The sequence below is a fragment of the Andrographis paniculata genome, unplaced genomic scaffold, assembly GCF_009805555.1.
Source record: "Andrographis paniculata isolate CXL003 unplaced genomic scaffold, ASM980555v1 Contig78END, whole genome shotgun sequence".
Taxonomy (NCBI): domain Eukaryota; kingdom Viridiplantae; phylum Streptophyta; class Magnoliopsida; order Lamiales; family Acanthaceae; genus Andrographis; species Andrographis paniculata.
The window spans coordinates 4,253,119-4,280,641 of record NW_026137615.1 but is presented as its reverse complement, the minus strand read 5'-3'; the positions used below and the strand labels follow the sequence as shown (position 1 = coordinate 4,280,641).

Here is a 27,523-nt window from a genome sequence, read left to right as displayed (position 1 = left end):
TACAATATTTATATATTTCTATTTTGGAACGTCCAATCACAAAATTAACATTTCATTAAATATTCTATTTTTTTTTACAAATACTCTTATTTTAGGCAAAAATATATATAATTAAAATACTATTATCTTTTAAACAAAATAAACGTCAAAAGGGAGTATAATTTTATATTTGATTTTTAAGGTCCAGCATACAAATATAAAAATATTGTAGTCTAAAAGTGCAAAATAGGGATGTGTATGCGTTCTGGCACATTTTGATTAAATAAGGAAATATTTCATCAGTAATATAGTTTAAGATAGCAAATTATGTTTATTGTTAATAATTGGAGATTATTTTAGAATTTTAATTTTTTTAAATTAGTAATTTTGATGCAATATCCTGTTAGAAAATATATTTTATAACAATGGATTTAAATAGTAAAAAGAGAGAAATAATTTGCAAAGTGAACACTATCTATAATGTTTGATTTGATAATTTAATTAATAGTGAGAAATCAAAAGCGAATCTTTAAAGAAAATTGACCAGTTTTAAACCTATCAATCAATTTTATTTTGTAACTTACATGATTGTTGGGATAATGGAAATAATAGTTGGAGATGCTAAATGCACACCTATAGCCTATAGATTAGTAGAAAAGAAAATACTCCCTCCATCCCAAAAAATATGGGACTATTACTGTATATATATTAGTAAATAATTAAGAAATATATTAATAAAAATAATTATTATTTAATAAAAATAATTATAGATTAAGATAAGTAAATAGTTTAATTAAAATTTAAAAAATTATAGATTTTAAAATTTAAAATACGATTAAAGTGCATAATTATATTTTCAAAAATAAAAAATAGGGACAAATTATGTGAATGAGTATATAATTTGTATGAAGAAATAAATTCCCTGTTCTTGGTCTTGATGAAGCATAATTTAATTGCCATTTATTCCACTTTGGTACGTATATTTTAGATAAAATAATTCAAATATTTAAACATTAATTTGAATTATGTGCTGAACAAGAAAATTTGGTAAATTGTCTTTCAACGTGTTTCCTCTCTCTCTCTCTCTCTCTCTCTCTCTCTCTCTCTCACTCACGTAGTTTAACCAATTTTTATAGCACCATCTAATGCATGAATATTTAGGGTGTGTTCGGTTGTTAAATTTTATCAAAATTCTACTGTTTATCCAAAAATTTCCCCCCAAAAACATCAAATCAAACACCTATTTTTTATTTTTTATATTATACTAAAAATCAATTTTACGTCAACACATATTTATATCACATCATACAACTATTCAAATTCAAATTTTTTACTATTCAAATCCCAATTCAAAATCCAATCCCCCAAACAATCACACCAATGTCAAACAGTTTTGGTGCATAGTTCAGTAATTTTTTAAAATTCCATTATCTAGATTTCGTTTAAATAAAGATTTATAGAAGTCTATACAATTTTCATCAATACCTTCTTTTTTCCGCAACAAATATTTTACTCCTTTCGTCCGGATTTTCCATTTCTATTCGTCCCAAAACAAAATTATCATTTACTATAATTATATTAACTATTTAACATAATAAATAGTCTTCTATCTTATAATATATTATACAAATATCATTACTAGCAATACTAAGAGAGTTATTTTTGTCCTTTTTTTTTTACTATAACGCAATATAATATTAATATTCAAAATCTACGTGTAAAAAAAAAAGTAAACGACAACCTTTCAATAATCACCTCTTCATTCTGTCCCAAGTCAATTACCTTGCAAATACATAATAATAATAATAATAATAATAATACTAAGATGGAAGATATATGTTCTACATTGGCAGAAACCTAATTTAGAATTGATTGAAAACCAAGTTATTAACCATTTCGAATAAATCCCGAAATTCACAGCACTCAAATAGCAAGAGATTGTTGCGATTTCGAAGAAAATAAATGTACTGCAGAGGCTTTTACATGTTTTACTCGACTTGCTTACGACTCAGTTCAAATTGTGCGCGTGATTCATTGAAGGTCACAACTTGAAAAAAGGGCTCGTTGGCCACTTTTTTCTTGTTGAACAATGTCACTATTTATCCTTGTAAATTAACAATCTTGATGTAACGATTGACTACGCCCTAATGTACAAAAATAGATACAGATTTTTTATGTGAAAATGTCAGTTTAGCCTCTAAACAAACACTACCCTTGTTTTGGCTGACCATTTTGTGTAAAATGGTTTGTTTTTAATCTATTGTAGTTCGTCCGTTATCTTCTTCTTTCTATAGCCTAACCTAATATATGTTCTTTTCAGACAAAAAAAGAAACAAAATGTAAACCAGCAAATACTATGGAACATTTGCAACCAAAACATTAACTTCATTCACAAACTTAATAAGCAGAGTTTGCATTTGAAAACTCAGTTGCTAACTCTTATCGACGAGTTTTTATCAATCTTGAATGAGCTCGATTTTGTTCTACAGTGGGTACTATCTATCTTCTACTCAATGATGGGATTTCCTTCCAAAATGTCGGGATTGTTTACTTATGTTTTTAAGAATCTTTTCGCAAATACAATTTTCTACACCTCAGCTCTATGCAAAACATCAAATCAAACCACTATTTTTCTATTACAAAAATTCAAATCCAAAACATCAAAAACATCCCAAACCACACAAGTAAACACTAGCAAGATCTCAAAAGCCAAAGCCAGTATAGTAAATCAACCTTCAATGCCCCATCCATGAGAAAGAACTAAAACTGCAAAAGCATTATTCAATATTATCATCAAATCACTGTTCTTGAACCTAATCATTGCAATACATCAGGATCAGATCATCACTATACTGCTACCATACTCACAAGATGATCAGCATAAAGTTGTATTATTAACTGGAACAAGGAGAGCTTAGAATTCATACCTGATCAGAATCGCTGGTTCATTCATTCACACAGTAGGCTTACGCTCGAATTCATTCCCAGGATCATCCGTGCTCGGAAATGCCTGAATTCCAGTCACCATAGCATCAGGCGGACCTCTCCTACACCGCTGTTCCATCTCCTCAACCTTCTCTGGACTCCCCGAAAACAACGCCTCCACAGATCCATCCCGGCGGTTCCGAACCCAACCTTTCAACCCTAACTCCTTCGCATTCTCAATCGTCCAATTCCGATAGAACACACCTTGCACTCTCCCCTTTATCACCATTCTCACCTAATTCAAACACCAAATTACAACAATCAACCAAAACGAAACCGAAATCTATTAACGAAATTGCGAAATCGCTTACTGTTTTGACAGAGGCCTGGCTCCCGCCCTCCTCCGGGGAGTTCATCGAGGACATAGTAGAGAATATAGTGCGTAGACGGCGTCGGAGCAGAGGAGGACGAGGAGGAGGAGGAAGACGAAGACGACGGTGCAGCGGAAGAGGATGAGGAAGAAGAGAAGTATGATGAGGCCGTAGAAGAAGAGGAGGTCGCGCGAATGTTCGGCGGCAGAGCGCATTGGCATTGCTACGCCATTGGAGATGCTTCAGAGAAATCGTGTATTGGAACAGTAGCGATTTTGTCGCCATTTTCTGATAAAGTCGCAGTCGGAAAGTTAGCGTTTTTATTTTGAAACATTTAGAGGCACGACGCGTGTCAGCCGTTGGATGGAGCTTCTGCGAATCTTGAACGGCGGAAAGTGATTCTTACTTTAGTGTTGTTTGTGGGCTCTGGCAGTGAATCATAGGGACTTCAAATGGGCTGTTTATTTTATGGGCCCAAATTAAAAAAATATTGTTAGTCTAGTGGCTTCAGCCCAATAAAATATTGTTACTTTTATTTAAAATAATATTATTTATAGATTTTTTTATTCAGAATTATAATTGGAAAAAATAAATACAGTCTATAATTCAATCTGAACACGATAAGAAAATAAAATTTGAACCTAAATATTAAACTCAAATCCACCCGCGCCTAGTGCAGATTTTAAAAAAAAAGAAGAAAAAATTGTTTAAATATTTTCTGAGTATATAATAAAATTTAAAAATTAATTGTACATTTAATGTTCATATTATTGATAATCAATAAAAATATTATTTTATTATATTTTTTATATTTATTTTAGAAAAAATATTTGTATCAAAATTTAAAAAGTATTATATCCAAAACATAAAAGACAGTATTTATTTGAAAATTTATTTTAATTTTTTCTATCACATTAATTTATTTTTTTATCATTAATTTTACCTCAAAATGCTTTAATTTTTTAATTATTTTTAAAATTTTTAAAACTTCATAAATATATTTTTTAATATCTGTCTAAATATGAAGTTTTTGTAAAAATTATTTTTTAAAAATATTTTGATATATTAATAAAGTAATAATTTTTTAAAAATATATCATAATTGTTTTATTTTATAAAATATTACATTAAATATTCAATTTTAATATTATGTTTGAAATTTTAAAAAATTTCTAAACTTTTATCTAAAGTGAAGTGTTCTATATTCAACTCTACATAAATTAAATGAATATATTAGTAATATATTTTTGTGTTTTTCTAAATCTCTTTCAATTTTATTTAAGCTCACCATACATGTAATGCACTTTCGATTAATTGTTAATTAGTTAATAATTTTCAATTAATATTACAAAAATAAAACATATTTTATCCACTTAAAAAAAATAATAATCAAGAATTCTATTGAATATCCATTTGTTTATTTGTATTAATATATATATACAATAATTACATAATGTATATACATATGATTTGTGTGATATATATTTTTGTTTAATAATATTTTAATTTTATATAAAAAATATTTTTTCTTCATCCCAAATATAAAGTAACATTTAGTATAGATATAAAAATTCAGAAAGAGTCCGATTAATAAATAATTAAGAATATATTATTAAAATTAATTACAATATAATACAAATATTTATAAATTATAAAAATTAAAATTTATAGTGTCTTTTTTTTAAAAAAAAAATAATATATTTTAAATTGTACGGGTATTTATAATATTAGATAGACAATACAATTACTATATTAAAAAAAATGTTATTCTTCTTTTAGGACAAACAAATATATTAAATGATATACGAAACAAGGGAAGTATTTTGATTTGATTTAGTAAAAAAGAATAATTAATAGTATATTTTTACACAATAATTTTTTAAAAATAACATTAATGATAAAAAAAAAGCACTATATAATGAAAAGACCAGGGGTTGTGTTTGGTACAGAAAAATGAAACTAGATAAATGGAAATGGTATCATTTTTCTTATTTCTTTGAGTCAAAAATGGAACTTGAGAAATAAATCATTTCCATTTCTCTGTTTTCATTTCTCTCCTATTTAATTTTTATAATTTTTTAAAAATTATATTATTTTAATTTTACAAAAAAAAAAAACTTAATTTATTTTTAAAGTATTTAATTTTTACGACATTTTAAGAAATTGTACTAAAATATAATCTTAAAAAACATCGTATATAATTTATAATTTTAAAAAAAAATTTACCAAAAATATTTTTCATGAATTTTCATTCGTTAAAACTCTCTTTTTATCGTGTTAATCATTTATTTTTGTTTGCTCATTCATATATCTGCATTTTTTTTAGATTTCTCAAATCAATTCTCTATTTTATCAAACAAGAGAATTAATTTTCATTCTCTACTCAATTCCATTTCTCTTCAATTATATTCTCTACTGTTCCATTCTATGTACCAAACCCCCCGTAGGGCTCTGTTTGTGCAATAATAATTTTGAATTTTGTAGCAAATTTAAAAATAATATTATTTTATTGATTAACACAGTTGTAGGTTTTGATATTTTTGCTTATGATTTTATGTATAAATTAATTATATAGGTAATAATATGCTTGTAATTTATGTAAAAATTATGAATATGTTGATATTAGTACATCATTACTTTTATTAAAATAAAAAATAAATATTTTTAAGTAGAATAGGTAAATTGATACCTTGAGTGAATACATTCTTCTCTAACAAAAACATCGTATAATAAAAATAATTATAAATTAAAATTAAAATAATTAATTAATTTAATTAAAATTAAATAAAATTAAATTGTATAATTCTTTTAAAAAAATAACAAAATAAGTTGAACATATTGAAATGAAAAATAAACACGGTAAATGATACTCCCACCGTCCACCACGGATAAAGTATACATTTACTTTTGCGCGGAATTTAAGAAATAATAATATTTTAATTATAGTGGGTAGGTAAAAGTAGTGTAATGACATTTTTGCCCTTGCTTTTTTTATAAAAGTAATGATGTGATGTAAAGTAAGGATATTTGTGGAAAAAAATTGAGGTATTTAATGAAAAGATTACTTTGTAATTGGACGTCCCAAAATAGAAATATGTATACTTTGTACCTGGATGGAGGGAGTACACATATTTTTAAATTTTTACTGGAAGTCGTAAAAGAAAAAACGTTGGATGGACAAACTCTTTCAAATATAAAATAAAACAAAACATTGAAATAGTCTGCCGGTGGGTTTCTTGCAATTGTATGCATACATGTGTATATATATATATTGTAAGAAAACCTCTATTGATCGTTGGAAAAGGACAGAATATTAATTAATTGTTTTTATTTTCAGGCATCTCAATTATTATTACCTCATGGCGGTGTTAAAATATAACATAAATTTAAATTTGTCAGAAACAAATCCACAATTAGGATTAGAATCTGATTAAAATAAACCAAATACTCAGACAAAGTGTAGCAAAGTCATCAAAATTTATTACCATATTAATAAAAAAAAATGAAAAAATAAAAACTAAACGTAAATTTAATTTAATTAATTAAAAAGATGGATGGATTTATCGATCAACAGAACACTTAATTTTGAAGACAAAAAGGCTTCTTTTTTTTTTTCTTCTAATTTTCCCCAATTATTCTCCATAAATTGTTTGTCGATGATCACAAACAAACCCTAGTTAATCCCAGAAAAATAAAAGTTTAATTTTTTTTAAATGTTTTTTATAAATTTTGTTCGAATCAGACAGTTATAGACCTTCGAATTCTGTCTTGATATGATCATCCATGGCGACGAAGATGTTGTCTGTATTGATCAGCTGCTTGATCTCCTCAATGCTGTGCTCCAATGGCGTCTCGAAATCAACGGCCAGGATCTTCTGGCTCTCGTCGATCCACAGATTGTTGCTCTGATCGTACAGATTCGTCTCACAGCTGCCGTCCGATGAGCTGCAGCTTGCTTGATCTCCTCCGATTTTAAAATTAGGGTTTGGAGAAATTAGGGTTCCGAAATTGGGGGCGTTTGGAAGGTCGTAGAAACTACTACCCCTAATTAACGACGGACTGTAAATTCCGGCGCCGGCGCCGGCGAGGTCGTACGGCGGCGCTATTCGATGGCTGTAAGGGGATGAGAAAGAGGGGAAGAAATTGGCGGTAGATGGGAAAAAGGGTGAAGATGATCCCGGAGGCGGCGGCGGCGGCGGTGCAGGTTGACGGTGGTGGCGCTTGGCAGCGGCGGCCGCCGTGTTTTGTCCGAAGAGCTTTTTCTTGAGCTTTGTGTTCCAGTAATTTTTAATGTCGTTGTCTGTTCTTCCCGGCAAATGTGCTGCAATTATCGACCACCTGCGATCATGATTTTAAATTATTGTTACAAGTTTTTATTTTAAACTAAAATAAAAAATAAAAAAAAATATCAAAGGGTGCGTTTTTTTGGTTTTGTTCTGAAGTTTGAGTTTTGAATAATAATTTTTTTAATTAAAAATAAAAAATATTTAATAGGATATAAATAAATAGAAATATGATATTTTTAGTCATATAATTAATTTGTAATATAATATAAAAAAATTAAAATTAAAATTAAAATTTATATAATATTTTATAGTTTTTTTTTAAAAAATAAATAGTAAATTTTTTTTTTTAAAAAAAAATTTGCCAAAGAAATACATGGGTGTGTTCATTCAAATAACTATTTGCTGTCTAAGATTCTCAATTAATATTACATAAAAATATGCATATATAATATGAAGTATATATTTAAATTTTTTTATAAAAAAATTCAATAATTTAACACAAAATATTATTTTTATATTATGGATATAAAAGTATATTGTAGTAAGAAATATTTGTAATTACCTGCTTCCAATGGTGGCAAAGAGGGAACAAATTTTGTGATCTTCATCTTGTGAGAATTCTCCATGTTTTATATTAGGCCTGAGGTAGTTGAGCCATCTCAGCCTGCAGCTCTTCCCGCATCGTTTCAGCCCTAATTAAAAGTAGAGAACCGCACCATTTCAGAACCGCAGAGAAGACGAATTGAACAAGTATAGATACAGACCGATCTTGGTGGGGAGAGCAATCCAGTTGCCTCCAGTGCCATGGTTTTGTATGTATTGTTTAAGCTGAGCATCTTCCTCAGGTGACCATGCCCCTTTCTTCACTTTTGCCTTGTCACAGCATGGAGCTCTTCCCATTTCTCTCTCTTCTCTCTCTCTCTCTCTCTCTCTAAAAACAACCAAGAAGAAGAACAAGACTTGTTCTTTTGGACATTTACAACTACAAGGGCTTTTGTTTAATCTTTAGATATCTGTATTATATTATATTGGGCTTTGGGGGGTGGGGTGGGGCAAGGGGGGTTGTTAATTGGTTACGTAGTACTTCCTCACCTCTTATTTTTAATTAACTATCCATTTTTTTATTTGGATATGTTATATAATAAATTATTCATTTATTTTTTTAGTAATCGTATTATCTATTTAACATTATAAATATCTATTAAATTTACAATATATTATACAAATATCATTACCTTTATATTATACAATGCTAATAAAATTAATTTAGTTTTTCTATATTTATTTATATTATATTATAATATAATACTAATATTTCTAAAACTTCGTATAAAAAATAAACGGATGATAAATAGATATGGACCATATAGAGAATATTATTCCCTCAGTCCCAGATACCATGTCCACGTTGTTGTTTCTGTCCGTCTCATATACCATGGACACTTTTCTTTTTTGAAAAATAATTACACACTTTAATCTCATTTTAAATTTTTTAATTTTAATTTTTTTAAAAAATTTAATTAAATTAATTAATTATCTTAATCTTCATTTATAATTATTTATATTATAGAATAATTATTTTCACTAATACATTTTTAATTATCTAATAATTATATCTCTTTTAAAATACCGTGTTAACAGTGTAACACACGGTACGTGGGACGGAGGCAGTACATTTTACTAGATGATAAGTCAAAGATAGACAGACACTTACACTAATTATTGAGTGAATGATTATATACGGTAATTAAGACAGTATGAACATGGACAGTGCTGCCCAATTTCAGACCCACTTTTGCAATGTCCTGCTATTCCTTTTGTTTTTATGTTGGTATATTTTTTGGGTTTGTTTAGCCAAGAGAGTTTTGACCCTTTTGAAATTTTAAATTATTCAAAATAATTAAAAATCAATACTTGATTTATTATGTGAATATATATATATATATTTATTTTAATTCATGGTGTGTTTATTTGGAGATTTAGATTTTAAATTGGAATTTGAATAGTAAAAATTTTGAATTAGAATACACTGCTAGAAAAAATATTGATAATTGCGGAAATTTGTCGCAAATTTTAATCTGTGACAATTAAAAGTCACGGAAAGTAATTTCGTGACAAATTTATGTCATAACTTTTTGTTTTGACTATTCTGTAAATAATATTTGCAGAAAAAACTACAAACAACTTTCCGTGACTATTTAAAGTAACGGCTTGTGTAACGAAAATGTCCAAGATATTTCTATTCCGTGTCTTTTGTGTAACAATTTTCGTCACAAAAATTGTCACGAAATTTTTTCTTGACTATTTTAAGTTGCGGCAAAAATAACCAAAATATTTTCAATATTTTAAATTATTACAGATATTTTCATAGTATAATTTTTGTGACTTTTTAAAATCAAATGTCACAACATAAGTAACGAAAATAACTATAAATTTTTATTATTATTGTTTGTAGCTATTCAAAGTAATAACAAAATAATAAAATCATCTTCAATATCTTTATTCAATATCGTTCGTAGCTATTCAATTTTTTGTTAAAAAATCATGATGATATATTAAATAAATATGTATATATTTTTAAAAGATAAATTTATAATCAATAATATTTATATAGTTAAAATATAATAACAAACAAAATGTAATATTTTAGAGTAGATAGCTAAGTTGGCATGACATGTCGTGTAAGTCTCTAATAACTATAAGTTCACTAGTTCGAAACCCTTCGACTAATCGTGTGCGGTTGCATTGAACACAAATTATAATATAATTTTTTTTTTCAAAAATGTAAAATCACGGAATTGTTACAACTTTCGTTAATATAAAGTCACAGACGTGTAATGGTATTATTTTGTAACTTATTGTCACGAAAATGTCACAATTATAAAATATTTACGAAATTTTGTTGCAGCTTCTGTTGCTATATAAAGTCACGGACATGTCATAGTATTATTCTATAACTTATTGTCACATAAATGTCACAACTTTAAAAAAGTCACCAGCAAAATTCAACGGAAATGGTTCCGTATATTTTTCCGTGACTTTTTAGTAAAAAGTCACCAATTTGTACTAAAACCGTGACTTTTTTTACCGCAGTTATAGCCCAATTTTCTAGTAGTGATAGTTGTATGATGTGATATAAATAGTTATTAATGTGTTTGAGTTGTGTTTGACACGTGATTTAAGGAATATTGATATTATATTGGTAGTGGGTAAAAAGTACGAGTAAAAGAATTTTTTGCCCTTGTGAGTGTATTAGTATAAAAAGTAACGACAATTGTGTAATAATAATGAAAAAATAATGATAGTTTTATAGTGATACGGTTATTTATGGAAATGTGACTATTGTTTTGGGACAGACAAAAATGATAAATAGGACTATTATATTGGGACAGAAGGAGTAATATTTTTTTAAAAAAATTATATAAATATAAGATTATTCTTAATATTAAGTGTAATGACACAAAAAAGTAAATATAATTCTCAGAATGGCATGGAGGGCTATTATTTTTAAATTTTTTGTAACATATGAAGTATAATATTCCCTCCGTCTCATGTAATATGAGTTTATGACGGTAGATATAAGAATTTAGATAAAATATAATTAATAAGTTTATTAGTAAAAATAATTATTGTATAATAAAAATAATTATAAATTAATATTTAAATAATTAAATAGTTTAATTAATATTAAAAAAATACAAAATATAAAATATAAAATATGATTAAAATGTATAATTATATTTACAGAAAAAAAAATATATGAAATGAACAAAATAAAAAAATAAATATAAATGATGTGAAACGAAGAAACTACTGTATACTAATATAGACTGTGTCCAAACTCCAAAACAATGAGGTAGAGAAAATCATTGATGATGTATGCAAATCACCAACATACTTAGAGCATGTATGCGCTCACACACACAAACACGTGCATGTTTTAAAGTGTGTTTCTTTTATATTTTAATTTAAAATATATATATATATTGTTATACTATTAGATATGAAAAAAAAAAATCCTATTATTAATATAAAAAAAATATTTTATATAAATTATTAATTTTTGTTTGAGTAAATAAAATATATATATTACATCTGTTTTTGAAGAAAAGCAACGTTTATATTTTATACTTATATTTTTTAATATTAGTATTATATTAGTTTATAGTGAAAATAAAGAGAGACAAAAATGCTCATTAGATTGTGTGATATAAAAGTAACGATATTCATGTAATATATTGGAAGTTCTAATAGTATTAATTATGTTAGGTATGTAGTAAAATTACAAAATTAGAAAATTCTATCCTTGTTTTGGGACAGACAAAAATAGAAAATGATATTCTTTTTATGGGACGGATGGAGTATTATATATTTTGTATAAATATATATTGTATTCTTTTATAATATTAATCGATAAGTATGTCAAAAAATTTGTGTTGGATGAACAAATCCTAATATTTAGTCCATAAAGTAAATATAAAAAGATATTTATAAAATTGACATTTCTTATTATTTAAAAAAAATTAAATAAAAATTATGTTTTACTTGTATAGCTTCCAATATGTACAGTGCGAATAATACAATTCGATACAGTTCAATGTGAAATCGCTGGGCCACACTACACTATAATTTATTGCTCAATATGTAGACTCGATTCTTTATAACAATTATTTTATATTTTTTCACTATGTAACTATTACAATAAAATAATAAAAATAATATTATTATCTTTCAGAAAATTTCATATTAAATTATCATATAAAAAAAATCAACACATTCTTACTATTGCAAGGGACGGTATGTTTGTCTTTATAGCTTCTTCAAAAAAATAAATAAATAAATAAAATTGTTTGAATGCAATATAATATGTATCTTCTCAATTAATACATTTTATTTCATTTTCTTTTGCTATAGTAATCTAATCCGATAAGTTTCAATTCTTAGTGAATTTTAATTATAACAATTGTTTGCATCTCTAAGTAACACAATAAGCAATTAAGACTAGAATAATAAAGATGTATAATATAGAATATCAAATTGTGGGGAAAAATAAATATTAGAAAAAAAAATAATAATAATAGTCGAGAATATGTATTATATATATGTATATATATATACTCTCATTGTTTTTTTTTTCAGTATTATTACACAATTGTCATTACTTTTTACACTAATGCACTCACAAGGGTAAAAAAAATTTTTACTCGTACTTTTTATCGACTACAAATATAATACCAATATTTCTTAAATCGCGTGCCAAACACAACTCAAACTATAGTTATGCGATGGGGGAGTATTATATTAGTATTATAACACACTGAAAGAAATATTTTTGCTTTTTTTATTTATGTACAAAATAAAAAAATTGCAAATTAGTCCATATGCAGTGAAACGTAGAAAATAAAATTTCCATAGGAAACTGATTTTTGAGTGTGTCAACAAAATTGGCAAAATTAGGTCATGCTCTCTCATTGTTTGTGTATTTCTAACATATTTAGACAAATATTTTTTAGAAATAGTAAAACTTAATTAATGTTCAATTTACCTACATAATTTTAAAAGTTTTGATATTGCTATTTAGGCCATCTCCAACCCTACACTCTATTTTTGCAGTTATTACAGTAAAAATGCAGATGATCTACAGTAATTTTACTTCAACCATAAACTTCAATTTTTACTCTAAAAAGTATATTCCCTATATATTCCTCTTTTATATTATTTTATATAATTTTTTATATTTATAAAGTACACCCCAACTTTAATTTATTTTTACATTTGATCAATACACATATAATTTATATTTTATTTAAAAATTACATATAGATAAAAATTAACATTTATAATTAATTACTATTACAAATAAAATAATTTTTAAATAAATAATTAAATGTTATCAAGACAAATATGATATAATAATTAAACAAAGATAAAGTAATATTATTATTTCATAACAATTTATTACAAAAATGATCTTATCATTAATATTATTTTTTTTATATATATATTCATAAAATGTTGATTGTCTATGTTAGAAATTTTGGGGGAAAATAATAAGATTGTCTTATTTATCATCAAAATAAGGAGCCAGACAATACAAAACAGACTCGATAGACTCAAATCTAAGTAATCTAATCTATGAATAAGATCAAATCTAGATATAAATCTACTAAATTTAAAATTGAATATATAAAATATATCAACAGCCTATTTTAAATCCAAACCAAACAAACCTTGATTTTTCAACAAAAACAATAAATTCATTGATTTGAAGTTCATCTACATGGTTTTTATAAAAAAATGTATAATTTTAGACAAAATCTTCCAAAAGAGCATACTAAATAAATACTTATATTTGAACTAAAATTGATATATTTTAATTATATTATGATTATTATTATTATTTTTTTTCATTTTAACTGTATCAACTATTTTAAATTCCAAAAAAAAAATTTAAAAATATAATAAAAAATTAAAATTTTTAGACCGAAACAGAAAGGTACACGGCCGTGTAGAATTATACATGGCCGTGTAACAACATGGTCATGTATAATTATACACTGAAATATACATGGTCATATAATAACATGGCCGTGTATAATTGTACATGGCCGTGTACTTTCCGGGTCAACTGCCACGTCACCTCCGTCATGTCCATGTCAGCAATTTCCGTTAGTTTTTTAACGGTGAGACCAAAATTGATAAAAATTGTTTATAATGAAACCAAAATTGATTGAAATTGTTTATATTAAGACCAAAATTGATGAGTTTTTTTATATTGGGACCAAAATTAATGAATTTTTGTTATATTGGGACCAAAATTGATGAATTTTTTATATTGGGACTAAAATTGATTAATTCTAATTATATTGGGATCAAAAATTGATTTTTTCCAAAAAAAAAATATTATTAAAAAAAGTTAATGATAGAAGTAATTGGGGAAGGGGGCAGTGGTTTATTGAGTCACCGACTTTAGAAAAGCAGCCCTCAAAGACAAGGTCTGAGATGAGAAAAAAATTGAGATAGAGAAATACATAGACAAGAAGGAAAATATTTTCCATTACATATTTTAGGTTTCATGGCATTTGTTAACTCTTTCATCCAACAAAAACATGTAAGAAATCGAAACCCCATATGTCTCATCTTCTTCTAATAACTCCATTTTCATCCATGTCTTCTCTACTTCTGCAATTTGTTAATTTTCAAGTACAAAAGCTCAAAACCCACAATTTTTTTTTAATTTTTATTTATTTATTTTTAAGGAAGTTTCTTGCTAAGAACTTCGAATTCGATCAATCTCTTTCTTCATCAATTCAATCGAAGAAGACGATATCCAACAACGGGCTTCCCCTAATTTCCCCGTCGATGAATGGTTTAATCTAAGATCCCAATTCCAATCCCAATTTCAGCAGCTATTCAGAAAATCCTAATCTCAACCCCAATCCTTATCCAAACCCTAACCCAAATCAATCGTCAAAGAGGAAAATGAATATGCCAGACAAGCCCCCAAATTGCATAAATTAACCCTAATTAAATCGATTCCATTATTGTTTCGAATTTTAATTATTTATTAATTATAATCCTTTTAAATTCTACCGTGAATGACACCATAATTGGAACTAAAAGGGAGTATATTCTTTTTATTTAAAATTACAATAGAAAAGAACAACCTTATTACATTTGTAAGCTTCTGTAATACTTATTGCATAGTGCTTCACTGCCCAACCTTCGGAAATAGACTTTCACCAACCACGATACAAATCCCGATGCGCGAGGTACAAGTGCTTAATGCATCATATTCTATTTGTTACCAAACTGTGCTGTAAAATCTCACCGTCGATCAACTCTTCACTGCCAGCTGGCAACATCGTGGCCCTGTCCCCAAAGTGGGCCCCCACAACGTGTTTGGTAAGGGGCCCATGCCTCGTCTGTTTTCAGGAGAGAGCGCGTCTCTCGGATCCGCTATATATATATACACGCCTTCGTCTCCATCGCTTCTCATTCGCACACCATCTATTCATTTCTTCTATAGATCGATCTCTGCTGCTATCTGATTTCCAGATCTTCGTGTTTCTACCGACGACGAGGTAAACTGCTCATGTTAATATTCTTCCTTTTTTCTGGTTTTGTTTCATTAATGCGTTCGTGATTGCTCAGATCTGTAGTGTTGTTGTTGTTGTTGTTTTTTTTTTTTTTTTTCTGCGTTTTGGCTGTTCGTTCGTTGAGATGCATGGTTATTAGGTTATTATTGATCGAATTTTTTTGTTTCTGCGGAGTATTGTTGGCTGTTATGTTGTAAATGAGGTTGAGAAATGTTGGATTTGGGTGATTGAGGATGGCGTGTCGTGTTATGTGATGATAATGAGGTTGCGAAATGTTGTTTGCCTGTGTTTGGTAAGATCCAGATTTTTGTGGAGCTGTTTTCGAGTTTGACGTTTAGTTGAGATTTCGTTCAGGACCTTATGATTTCATCATCTTATCTTATGTGTTCTGTTGATTGTGGTTTGCTGAGAAGTTACTGTGGAATGTTGCTTGCCATGATTAATTCATTGTAGTAAGTAGATCTATCTTGACTTGCGTTTTGATGAAACGTCATGTTGTATGTTAATTTTCAATTCCTTTACGTTTAATTCATTATAAAATGTAGATCTGCTTTTGTTTACCTCTAGATGCTCCAGCAGCTCTGTTACATGTTAATTTTCAATTTGTAGGAGAAAATATGTATATTATTCTGTTCATTGTATATTGTTGCTATTTTAAAGGCATTTTAGTGTGTAGATTTACTCTGATTCACTTCTAGATGCAGATTATATGTTAATTTTCAATCTGAAGTAGAAATACTGCGTATCTTATTCTATCTTTTGTATAGTCTTGCTTAGTTTTACGATTTGTAGTATGTAGATATTTGCCTCCTGTTATATGTTCATTTTCAATTTATAGTCTATTCTGATTTACCTATTAGCAGCAGCTCTGTTAGATGTTAATTTTGATTGCTATGATTATTGCGTTTTGCAGCAGTTCTGTTATATGTTCAAATTGAAATACTGCTAATCTGATGCTTATCTTTCTGCAACGGTTTTCAGATCGACATGGAAACCTTTCTGTTCACTTCCGAATCCGTGAACGAAGGACACCCTGACAAGCTCTGTGACCAAGTCTCGGACGCCATTCTCGACGCTTGCCTGGAACAGGACACCGAGAGCAAAGTCGCATGCGAAACGTGCACGAAGACTAACATGGTGATGGTCTTCGGCGAGATAACAACGAAGGCGAACGTCAACTACGAGAAGATAGTCCGCGACACCTGCCGCGGCATCGGCTTCACTTCCCCAGAAGTCGGCCTTGACGCCGACAACTGCAAGGTCCTCGTCAACATCGAGCAGCAAAGCCCCGACATCGCTCAGGTACGAATCGAATCAAATAATTCGATTTGTTTCAAATTTTAAAATTATATTCGTATTTTGATTCGATCTTTTAAAATACGGCTGTAGCAATATTTGTAAAACTGTCCATGACTCTCCAATGGTTTTCAATTCTCCGTATACTTTAAAAATTGCATGGTGTTTCTTATATTTTTACAAAATGTTACATGAAATTCCTTTCACATTTTTTGTGTGATGAGAAATGATTTCTCATCTATATTTTTTGCATTGCGGTAGTTTTATGAAATATTTTTTAAAGTATAAAGAATCGCTATGTAATTTTTGAAGTACAAGAAATTGCGTCGGAGTTATGGATAATTTTGCCTAACTAATATTTATTCATACATTCAATTCAAGATTCGATTCATTTACAACTCTACTATGCTCAGGGCGTCCACGGCCATCTCACGAAAAAACCTGAGGAGATCGGCGCCGGCGATCAAGGCCACATGTTCGGCTACGCCACCGACGAAACCCCCGAGCTAATGCCGCTCACCCATGTCCTTGCCATGAAGCTCGGCGCCCGCCTCACCGAAGTCCGAAAAAACAAGACATGCCCGTGGCTCCGCCCCGACGGCAAGACGCAAGTGACGGTCGAGTACAAGAACGACAACGGCGCCATGGTCCCGATCCGAGTCCACACCGTGCTCATCTCGACGCAGCACGACGAAACCGTCTCCAACGACAAAATCGCCGCCGACCTGAAAGAACACGTGATCAAGCCGGTGATCCCGTCGCAGTACCTCGATGACAAAACCATCTTCCACCTCAACCCCTCCGGCCGTTTCGTCATCGGCGGCCCGCACGGCGATGCTGGCCTGACCGGCCGGAAAATAATCATCGACACCTACGGCGGGTGGGGGGCCCACGGAGGGGGTGCATTCTCCGGCAAGGATCCGACGAAGGTGGATAGAAGCGGCGCGTACATTGTGAGACAGGCGGCGAAGAGCGTGGTGGCATCGGGGCTGGCGCGGCGGTGCATTGTTCAGGTGTCGTACGCCATCGGCGTGGCGGAGCCGCTCTCGGTTTTTGTGGATACGTACAAGACGGGGAAGATTCCGGACAAGGATATTTTGGCGTTGATTAAGGAGAATTTTGATTTCAGGCCGGGGATGATTGCGATAAATTTGGATTTGATGAGAGGGGGGAAATTTAGGTACCAGAAGACGGCGGCGTACGGACACTTTGGCCGTGACGACCCGGACTTTACCTGGGAGACTGTTAAGATTCTGAAGCCTAAAGCTTGAGCACGTGAGGATCACGTGCCGAAATAAGATTTGAGTTTGCTCTCTCATACTCTTATTACTTCTACAAGTAACGCTTTTAAAAGTTTTTATGATTGTTGTCTGAGTTTTGAGTTTGCCTTCTATTGCGGAATTACGTGTTGTTTTGTGATTTTTTTTTTTTTCTTAAAAATAATATTGTTTGTTTGTTTTTTTGCTTATGAATGTTGAGTTATGAATACATGTTATATTATGCAACTATTTTGGCACATTATTATGTAAGTGAAGATAGGGAAGTTAGGTTTATTGTTGTGGTAAGAACAAAAAGGGAGGTTGAAGGAAAGTTGGAGCAAGTAAGATGGGGTTAAAAGAAAGTTAATGAGTATTTGATCCCCCCCTATATCTGTATATATAATTGACGATCTCTGTAAGATCAATGATATATATGTATGTATGTGTATGTATGTATCGTAATAAGAAAAAAAGGGTAGTTGAGAATTAATAAGTAGGAGTAGGTTTTGGTGGGCGGGGGGACTGGAGAATTCAATCTGTAGTTGACAAAAATGCCCCTTGAGGAAATTTGTTGGACAATGCTTGTGCAGCACCATCTATTCTGGCTCCATCCTGCAATGATACAGACATATATATATATATATATATATTATTTTGCTTTGGTTAATTTAAGTTAAATGTGGATTTGAATGAAGTAAATTGGGTGAAGTTTAGCTACGCACTTTTCCTTGGAAGGTAATGATGAGAGAAGGCGAACCCCCACCTCCTCCTCTTGTTTCACGATACGCCCCTTGTATAATAATAATAATAATAATAATAATAATAATAATAATAATAATAATAGATTAAGGATGATATTTGATACCTTAGTTAATAATAATAATAATAATAATAATGCTGAATTCTTCTTACCAATGTAGAGATCGGGGAATTTTCTGCAGACTTGGGAAAGAGGTTCACCAACTTCTACCTGCATCAATACCAAAAAAAAATTCTGAGGATCTGTTTCTTTTGATTTAGATTTGATATTATAATAAGCGTATGATAGAATATTTTATGATAATTTTTTTGAATCTAAATAGTAAAAATCTGTAGTTAATGGTAAAATAAATGTTGGAACTCCCTTAGTTTACAAGGACGAAAGACAACTTCATTTATCACAGATTAATCTTAAATTAGAGTATCAAATCTCTTTCTTAATATAGTACATAAATTTTCGAGATAATATAATCTCGAACGGGAGTGCTGAGTATCCCCCATTGAAAAATTGTTGGGAACTCTCCGATTTTATAAAGCAGCTCCACTTATCACCAGCTGATTTTAAATTGGAGCCTCGAATTCCATCTAAATAATTCCGTAATTAAACTCCTCTTAATTATGTAAAAAAAAAAAAGAGCAGCAGTTTGGAAGAGAGTGAAAATATAGAGAGACGAGAGAAGAGCAACTCACATCAGAAAGAGATGTTCTCAGCCTCTTGGAAACGAATGGTTTCGTAATTACTAGAACCTCCTCGTCCGATGCTGATGATCTCGACAGCTCTATCAAGCAATTCCATTCCTTTTCCAGCTCTGCCACGTTTGTCGCCGTAAGAATTATAACATTTTGGCACTTCACCTGTTGTACGCGTTGTTACCATTTCGAAAAACGCAGTCAAGATCAATCGAACGCTTGCTTGAAAATATCACGACGACCATGGTAATAATATATGAAGATTATACACCCACGGATCAAATAATAACGTAAACATGCAATGAAAACACAAATAAAATAAAAACATATGATGTGATGACCATAAGCAGCCTGATATATACATACATACATACATACATACATACATATATATATAAATGTTAAGCTTAACTTACCAAAGGCACACGTAGTTCCTTGTGGTGGAGCAACTCCGTAACTCCCTCGGGCAACTGAGCCATCTGAAAGGCAATACGAACAAATCAATACCGCCACCGAACAAAATGGATATTTCTCGCACACAGAAAAAGTATCAGATGTAATAAGTAGATCACCCTCTTTCATGACAAACCACTACCTATTTTGACAAATTGAAGTCTACTGAATGACACATTCAAGACTTCTCCAGGCAAATGAAATGAACCAAATTATTCCAATTTAGGGGCAATAGAATGTAACTGTAAAAAGGAAAGGGAAAGGTTTCGCATTCAAGCTAACCGAGATGGACCATTTTTTGTTATCTTACTCTGGACAGCAATAACAATACATTAGAGTCCTAATGATCCATGATCATCGTTTATGATGATTTTTAAATCACAGTAATGTCATTTAATGGGTAGTGAGTAATGCTACCTCATTCCTCTCTCCAGTGCACCTTTCACCTATGAGATGCCTCAGACATTCTTCGAATTCTTCATCGGGGGCCTTCAACAAAGCATAATGATAAATCAATACAATACCTTTCAAAATACATAATATATAAAGGTTGCTCGAATACGGAATCAGCTAAACTTGGAGCTATCAGCTCGTCGATGATCAAAAAGAGGTACCATCCGAACACCAAAAGCTTTAGCCACACCAGCTACAGTAGCATCTGAAGGCAATGGACCAACGCCTCCATAAATAAAAACCTGCAGTTGACAGTTTCAATAGTTCGTAAGCTGACAACATAAAAATTAGAAATATACGACGGCTGCTAACCAGAAGTTGCAGGCAGCACCTTCTGTCAAATGCACCAGGGAAGTAGAAGTTTACCATATCATTTATAGATTTCCGACGCTCAACTTCATCAGCAACAGAATCAATCTGTAAAGATTAAGAAAGAAATTAGTTGAAAGAAAAATACATTATTAAGACAACAAAAGTCAAATACCTTTTCAACAAAAATGCGCCAAAAATCTAAGCATTAGTTTGCTTATCAAATGAATTTCTACGAACAGATTAAAATAACTTGAGGTACAGAAGACAAAGTATCTCAAGAGTCTAATTCCAAAATTGACTGAAAAAATCGATAGCCCTGAATGCTACTTTTACGGATTCATTTAAATGCAGGAAGGATGAAGGTTGCCTAGTATATAATTTTTGTATAACAAAAAAGTTAACACACTTTCAGAGGATTCCCCATTCTTGAACAATGTAATAATCATCTATCAAGTGAATATCTACGGTTCCATGTCTCGGGTGAAAGAATGCGAAAAGAGCAAGTATCTGATCAAATGATAGGAAAATCAAAGTAAGTATCTAGGAAAGTACTATTCCACTAACAAAACATGCACTAATTTAGGTTTTTTGACAGCCTATAACACAACAAAAGTTCGGCTGCTTACTTTACATTGTGAATAAATGTCAATGGTCCACGGAACAGGTGCTTGATAGGCATCAAAATTAACATAAAGAAAAGAAACTTACATCATTTCGAGTAACAGAAATGTGCGAAACAGCCCAACCTATGGAATGCAGCTTTCTACACAATATGGATCCCATTTGATCCTCTACTGTGCCAAACCTGAGCTATGGAACCAACAGAAAAATGTCACTTAGAAAATGACAGAAATGATGAGCACCATTTGCAGTGATATGTCAGTTATTGATTTCGACAATGTTCTCTCTTTGGTGTAACAAGATTAGAATATCTGCTTGCAAAACCCAAAATCTTCAAAATGCGAAGCCCCGTTTTCAGAAGTTCGAGAAGATATATCAACGAGCAAGCTCAAGAAGAGGTGTAAAGCATGGAACTGTTGGTAAGTTTTGTGACCAAGAAGATACGACCTTACTTCATATGTATGAAGAATAAAAAGTAAAAAGAATCAGGATGTAAGAAAAAATAAATCAAATCCAATTCCCAAGCAATAGATTGTATTTAAGAAAATTTTGTTATGAATATAATCAAATAGAAGTGGGCAAGTGCAATCTTAAATGGAAAAGTCGAAATTTGGGTAAAGCAGTGATCTACACACTATTATTGGAAAAAAAATAAAAAACTATGTCATCTAAGTTCAGCAGCTAATTAGATTCACAAGGGACATTTTGAGGGGAAAATAAAAATAGAAAAAGCCATGAATAAACTTACAGGAGTTGATCCCCCACAGCAATCACGGAGGCTGTGAACGTACTTTTCAACTGGGGATCCTCACAAGTCACGCCATTGCTCACGGAAGACAATGCCGGGGAATGGCACTTTTTAACTCTTCCTGCTCTTTCCAGACGGCCATCACAAAGTAGATATGCAGGTCTATATTTTTCTTCACTGTTCTCTGTCTTGCTATGGTACAACAGTGCATTTGGAACTGTGTCGTGAATGCTGCCAATAGATGTATAACTGCAGAAATCCAAAAACATTACACGACTAACGTGAATATTAAATTAGGCATGCATCATCATATAGCAACCTTTAGCATCGACACCAAAGTACTATGGATATATTTCTTTTAAATAAATAAACAAATAAATAAATAATAGAAACAACCAAACTAAGCAAACATTTATTGCCTTAACATGCCACAAAATAATAGCATCTCATCCAATATTTCAAGGTAGGCAATAAAGACTCACCCCTGATCATAAAGGCTGCAGTATTTAACCTTGCAAGTCAATAGGAAGTCCCAAATGTCCCTGTCAAGTCGAAAGTATGAAGTAAAACTTTTCTGATGATGCTTTTGCATTCAAAGAAGCTATGCTAACCTCACAAAAAATGAATAACTATTGCATCAATGTATGAATAACCAAAGACAAATATTACATTAGCACCACTCTTTTCAAACCATCTTTATAAAAGAGCAGCAACACATGAGGCATATAGGGTTTTTGTTTGCAGTTTTGAATTGGATCTCGCACTATTCATAGCATTTTTCACCCTCAAAACATCAAATCAAACACCTACTTTCATTTAAACTTTTATATCAAAGATTTATTTTTCATTCCAATTATCATATTAAAAATTTATTTCAATTCAATTTGTACTATTATCAAACCTCAAAGTTTCAAACCCACTCCGAAACTCCCATCCAAACAAACCCAGACTCAAATGTCAATACTTCATCTGGGACAAGATTAGTGTCGTTTTATACCCAGAATTTGTTCATACTTCCCCAAATTTTTTGACTCAGAAGCAACTTCTAACAATAGAAGTATGGATTCAGCCCGGTATGTTCCGAAGAGGTAGTTTTACAATAAATTTCCATTTGTAAATAATATAGATATGTTGTGTATAAGATAAATTGTTTACCAGTCCCTCCCAATAAAACCCTTCTTCTATACAAATCATAACACCTTTTACAGGGTAAAGAAACTTTGGTGTGGCAAATTTCTCCGAAGAGCAAATTTAGTAATCAAATTTCACTTCTCTTACTGTCTTGTGTGCAAAATTCAAAGAGCTGTTTTGATTGGTTAAGACTTCATACAATTAGAAATTCAATTTTAGCAAACATGAAGTAATTATTGACAAATAATAACTTATGAGTGTCCTATTTTATTTTTTTCCCCCTTGAAAAATATTCCAATAATGTGCCAACTTTCATCATTTATTCAAAAAGGTATTTAAAATACCATGGAAAATTATGTAGCTGATGCCATGGTTATTGGACATGGAACGTCAAAAAGCATTAAATAGAGCAGACCTGTATGACCAGTCCAAAATGGGGTTCACTCTCATGAATGGTGGCCATCCAGGAGAACTCGGGGAGAACTGCTCTTGCCCTACCTAAAACAACACACAACCAATAAAATAAAAACAAAAAAAATTCAAAATTTTCCATTCTCAATATTGACTACTTTGTTTTACGTTATAAATCTAATAAGAAAGTTAATTACATACTGCAGTAGGATCACCAATCCGAACACCAAGGAAAATGGCTCTAATTGGGTTGGCTTTTAGAAGAGCTTCCAAGCCAGATTTGAAATCTAAACGAATGATATCCATCTGCAACTTGTATCTGACAAATCGAGACAAGCATGTTGTAATTGATCGTAAATGTAACATTACGAAAGAGATATATTTTGTTATACAAGCAAATATATACCATTCTGTTTTACTTCATCTTTTAAAAAAGGTAAGAGAAGCCATACGATACATAGCAAGAAAATAAATAAGTCAACATACATAGACGCTGTGTCGTAAGTGAATGAATTGATTTCAGGGAAAACTGATGAACTCTCAAAATATATTGTCCTTATAGGAAAGGCTACTTCGTCATCCTTGGGATCCCCATCAGACAAATCTGTTCCAGCCTTATGCAAATAATAGCCAGCCCTAAGAAGATGCAATAGAACCTACAAGTAGTACATGGCAATCAGGAATGACGTTGGAGTCCTTTTGAGTATGGAAAAGAAGATGCATTCAGGCTAAGCAACTTACAGTAGAATCTTTTCCACCATTGAAGCTGAGGGCAACCTCTTCAATACTGAGAATAGAATTATTTAGTACTTACTCAAGTTCGCCTTGAAGTGAAATACATGGAAAACTCAATATCCACAAGTTTTACATTCACCGGATTCGATAACAGTCCACAAGGAAACCAAGATATCATTGATTGCATTTTATTTTTCCTAAACTGCAAACGTCCTAATTAACCAGGCAACCCACACGTTAAAGTTCAACTTAACCCAAAACTCATATGTACACAATCCAACTACAATCCTACCATCAAGCTCCGAAAAGAATTTTAAAAGTGCTACAGCTAACAGACGACACACTAAACACGCTAGTACTCTTTGAAAGGAACAATCTAGATTATCTAAGTTTGATTCCTGCATGTGAAGTTCTTGAACTAAATGGAACACCAAAAGAATCTGCAAATTTTATTGGCTGCAGCTAATAATCGTAGAAATAAATCAAAATTCCTATTATTTAATAACTTGATTTATCGAAAGGCCAACACGTGTCGGTTTTTGAAACTACCAAGTCAATGACCAATCAAACTAATTTTCAAAATCGAAAAATTCAAGTAAGGTGACAGTATTCCACTGATTCACACCAATAGAACTTGAGCAATCGAAAGTGTATTCGTGAACTTAGTGACAATTCTATGTCAGCACAATTCATTAGTTCAATTGAAGAACAACCTAACCCTTGGTATGAAAGCAATCTAATCATTGAATAACATGACTGTTCTAAAAAATTCCAGTGATTCGAAACTCTTGTCGACTGAGACTAAACCTGCAGCCATTTACCAACTACTCCTAAGTGCATTCTTCTCATAAGCATACTCAGAACTTATTGCAAATGAGGATTTAAGCAAGATGATACATACGAGTAGAGAGCAAGAGCCCTTTGAATAACATAGATGGCGTTGTTGTACTTCGCCTTCAACCTCCTATCACCACATTCTCTTATTGCTTTGTCGATCTCCATCTTCGAATTCGCTCAAAGGATCCTCCTGGATAAAATTTAAATTTATAAACAAAATCATTCAGTCAGAAAACTGAAGAAACACATTCCAAACACATCCAGTGCATCTGTATCTTGAGATTCAGGAAAACATTGCCAGAATTACGGTTAATTAACATCGATTCCAATGACAGCTCATTCCATAAATCATTTTCAACAAATAAATTCACTTGCCTTCTATATATAAAAAATATATATATATATATATAACAAATCAGTTCTCCTCGATGCTCTGCAATTACAACCAAAAGAATAGCCAAGACAAATTCAAACGATCCAAAATCTTCAAAATCCAACTAATCCTTCCACGGGTTTAGAACAAAATCTTCGCCTTCTACTATAGAATCCAGAAAAATAACCAAATAACAGTAAAAAACGCGCTAATTGATTCCGTCAAACACGAAAAGTGCGACGACTGAAGAGAAGCAACGGAAGATTCAACGTTCAAAGGATTTTAGGAATGGATGGGTGATTACCTCCGTCTTCAAAATCCTCGCCCAAATTGGAAGGCTGGAGATGCACTGAAACAATCCCTATTAACAAATAATATATATAAGTGGTATATATAAATATATGTATCCGTTTGTTCTGGGAATAAAAGCGACTGCCAAAATTATTACTCATAATGCCTGAAATTTAAAACTGCAGGTCATTTTCTGAGTGCGATTTTTTCTTTTTTTCAATGTAATTTAATCTAATCTAAAATAAAATATCTTCAATAAATATATTATTACTACTTTATTTAAAAAATATTTTTAAAATTACTTCATTTTGTAATATTTTATATTATATTTAAAATATATGTTTTTCCAATCGAAAAGTTTTAGGGTTTGTTTATTTAGTATTTTAATTTGAAATTTTTATTTTGATATGAAGCATAAAAAAATATATTAATTATATGAAAATAATATTTTATATTAAAATTTAACTTATAAAAAGATAAAATATATGTATTGAAAATTGTGTAAAAAAACTCGTGTGAACAAACATATATATATTTTTATTAATATTATATCCTAAAATAGTAGGATATATGTATATGTTGATATAGAATATATTTTTTAATAATTGTTTAAAAATAACCATTGATTATTTTTTTATTTATGACATATTTTCCCATATTGAAATAAAAAATATCTCAAAAACAATAGGACAAAACAAATTCATTCTATATTAAATAAATATATATAATAAAAGGGTGTGCATATTTGACAAATTTTTCAGAATTTTATTATTTATAAAAAAAAAATTAAATATCAATTCAAATATTTATTTTTTATTTTTTATATAGTATTAAAAATTAATTTTATATTCAAAATATTACATCAATATTTATTTATATCCTATATTATAGTTATATTTTCAATAAATAAAATTAGAAATTACGATTGGAGAGACGGAAATAAAAAAAAGTTGACACTTTATGCGGAAATGAGGAGTACTATTTAAATTTCAACTCAAAATCCAAATCATAAAAAATACACCGTTAGTTTTTGTTTAGTATTAAAATAATATTTGATAAAATATTTTACAAAATATACTCCCTCCGTCCCAAAAGATTTGTCTTATTTTTTCATTTTCGTTTATCCCTAAATAATTGTCTTGTTTCCTTATTTAGTAGCCGTGGTCCCCACTTTATAACAAAATTATTTCTACTTTTTCATACTACCCCTAATTATTACTCTAAATACTCTTTAAAATCCTTAAAAAAAGTAAAGGCATTTTAGACATTTACATTATATTTTATACCTACTTTCAATTAAATACTATTATTCCTTAATTCATGTGTCAACTCTCAATAAGACACTTTTTTGGCATCAACGGAGTATATTTTAAACTTAGAATCCAAATAATGCTGAAGATTTAGAATAAAGAACCACCCAACTAAAAAAATTGTCATGTTTCATAATTTTTATCTTAAAAAAGAAACATTACTCTATTCATCATCAAATTTTATG

General features: G+C 30.3%; 4 protein-coding genes across 8 annotated transcripts; 1 reads left to right on the top strand and 3 right to left on the bottom strand.

Moving 5' to 3' along the window:
• Nucleotides 1-2,431: 2,431 nt before the first annotated feature.
• On the bottom strand, nt 2,432-3,575 carry LOC127239534 (uncharacterized). Of its 3 annotated transcripts, none has more exons than XM_051257732.1 (3): nt 3,276-3,575; nt 2,907-3,199; nt 2,432-2,792 (listed from the first exon to the last, which is right to left on the bottom strand). In XM_051257732.1, the coding sequence occupies exons 1-2, from the start codon at nt 3,558-3,560 to the stop codon at nt 2,933-2,935; spliced, it is 552 nt and encodes a 183-aa protein (XP_051113689.1). In that variant the 5' UTR covers nt 3,561-3,575; the 3' UTR covers nt 2,432-2,792; nt 2,907-2,932. The 3 variants fall into 3 exon arrangements, with proteins under 3 accessions (XP_051113689.1, XP_051113688.1, XP_051113687.1); XM_051257731.1 differs by having other exon boundaries at nt 2,437-2,745; XM_051257730.1 differs by having other exon boundaries at nt 2,752-3,199.
• A 3,154-nt stretch (nt 3,576-6,729) lies between these two features.
• LOC127239867 (transcription factor RAX2-like) lies at nt 6,730-8,537 on the bottom strand. The gene is made up of 3 exons (XM_051258215.1): nt 8,325-8,537; nt 8,123-8,252; nt 6,730-7,612 (listed from the first exon to the last, which is right to left on the bottom strand). Exons 1-3 carry the CDS (start codon nt 8,458-8,460, stop codon nt 7,021-7,023), a joined length of 858 nt encoding a protein of 285 aa, XP_051114172.1. The 5' UTR covers nt 8,461-8,537; the 3' UTR covers nt 6,730-7,020.
• A 6,995-nt stretch (nt 8,538-15,532) lies between these two features.
• Nucleotides 15,533-18,443, top strand: LOC127239673 (S-adenosylmethionine synthase 3-like). The gene is made up of 3 exons (XM_051257930.1): nt 15,533-15,644; nt 16,641-16,961; nt 17,369-18,443. Exons 2-3 carry the CDS (start codon nt 16,647-16,649, stop codon nt 18,224-18,226), a joined length of 1,173 nt encoding a protein of 390 aa, XP_051113887.1. The 5' UTR covers nt 15,533-15,644; nt 16,641-16,646; the 3' UTR covers nt 18,227-18,443.
• On the bottom strand, nt 18,364-26,156 carry LOC127239672 (uncharacterized). Of its 3 annotated transcripts, none has more exons than XM_051257927.1 (17): nt 26,042-26,156; nt 25,429-25,554; nt 24,534-24,579; nt 24,279-24,448; nt 23,994-24,111; nt 23,797-23,879; nt 22,733-22,792; nt 22,251-22,499; nt 21,590-21,686; nt 20,882-20,986; nt 20,731-20,811; nt 20,534-20,605; nt 20,080-20,142; nt 19,664-19,828; nt 19,127-19,184; nt 18,937-19,004; nt 18,364-18,826 (listed from the first exon to the last, which is right to left on the bottom strand). In XM_051257927.1, the coding sequence occupies exons 2-17, from the start codon at nt 25,527-25,529 to the stop codon at nt 18,746-18,748; spliced, it is 1,617 nt and encodes a 538-aa protein (XP_051113884.1). In that variant the 5' UTR covers nt 25,530-25,554; nt 26,042-26,156; the 3' UTR covers nt 18,364-18,745. The 3 variants fall into 3 exon arrangements, with proteins under 3 accessions (XP_051113884.1, XP_051113886.1, XP_051113885.1); XM_051257929.1 differs by having other exon boundaries at nt 20,936-20,986; XM_051257928.1 differs by lacking the exon at nt 26,042-26,156 and adding an exon at nt 25,740-25,982.
• Between the last annotated feature and the right edge of the window lie 1,367 nt (nt 26,157-27,523).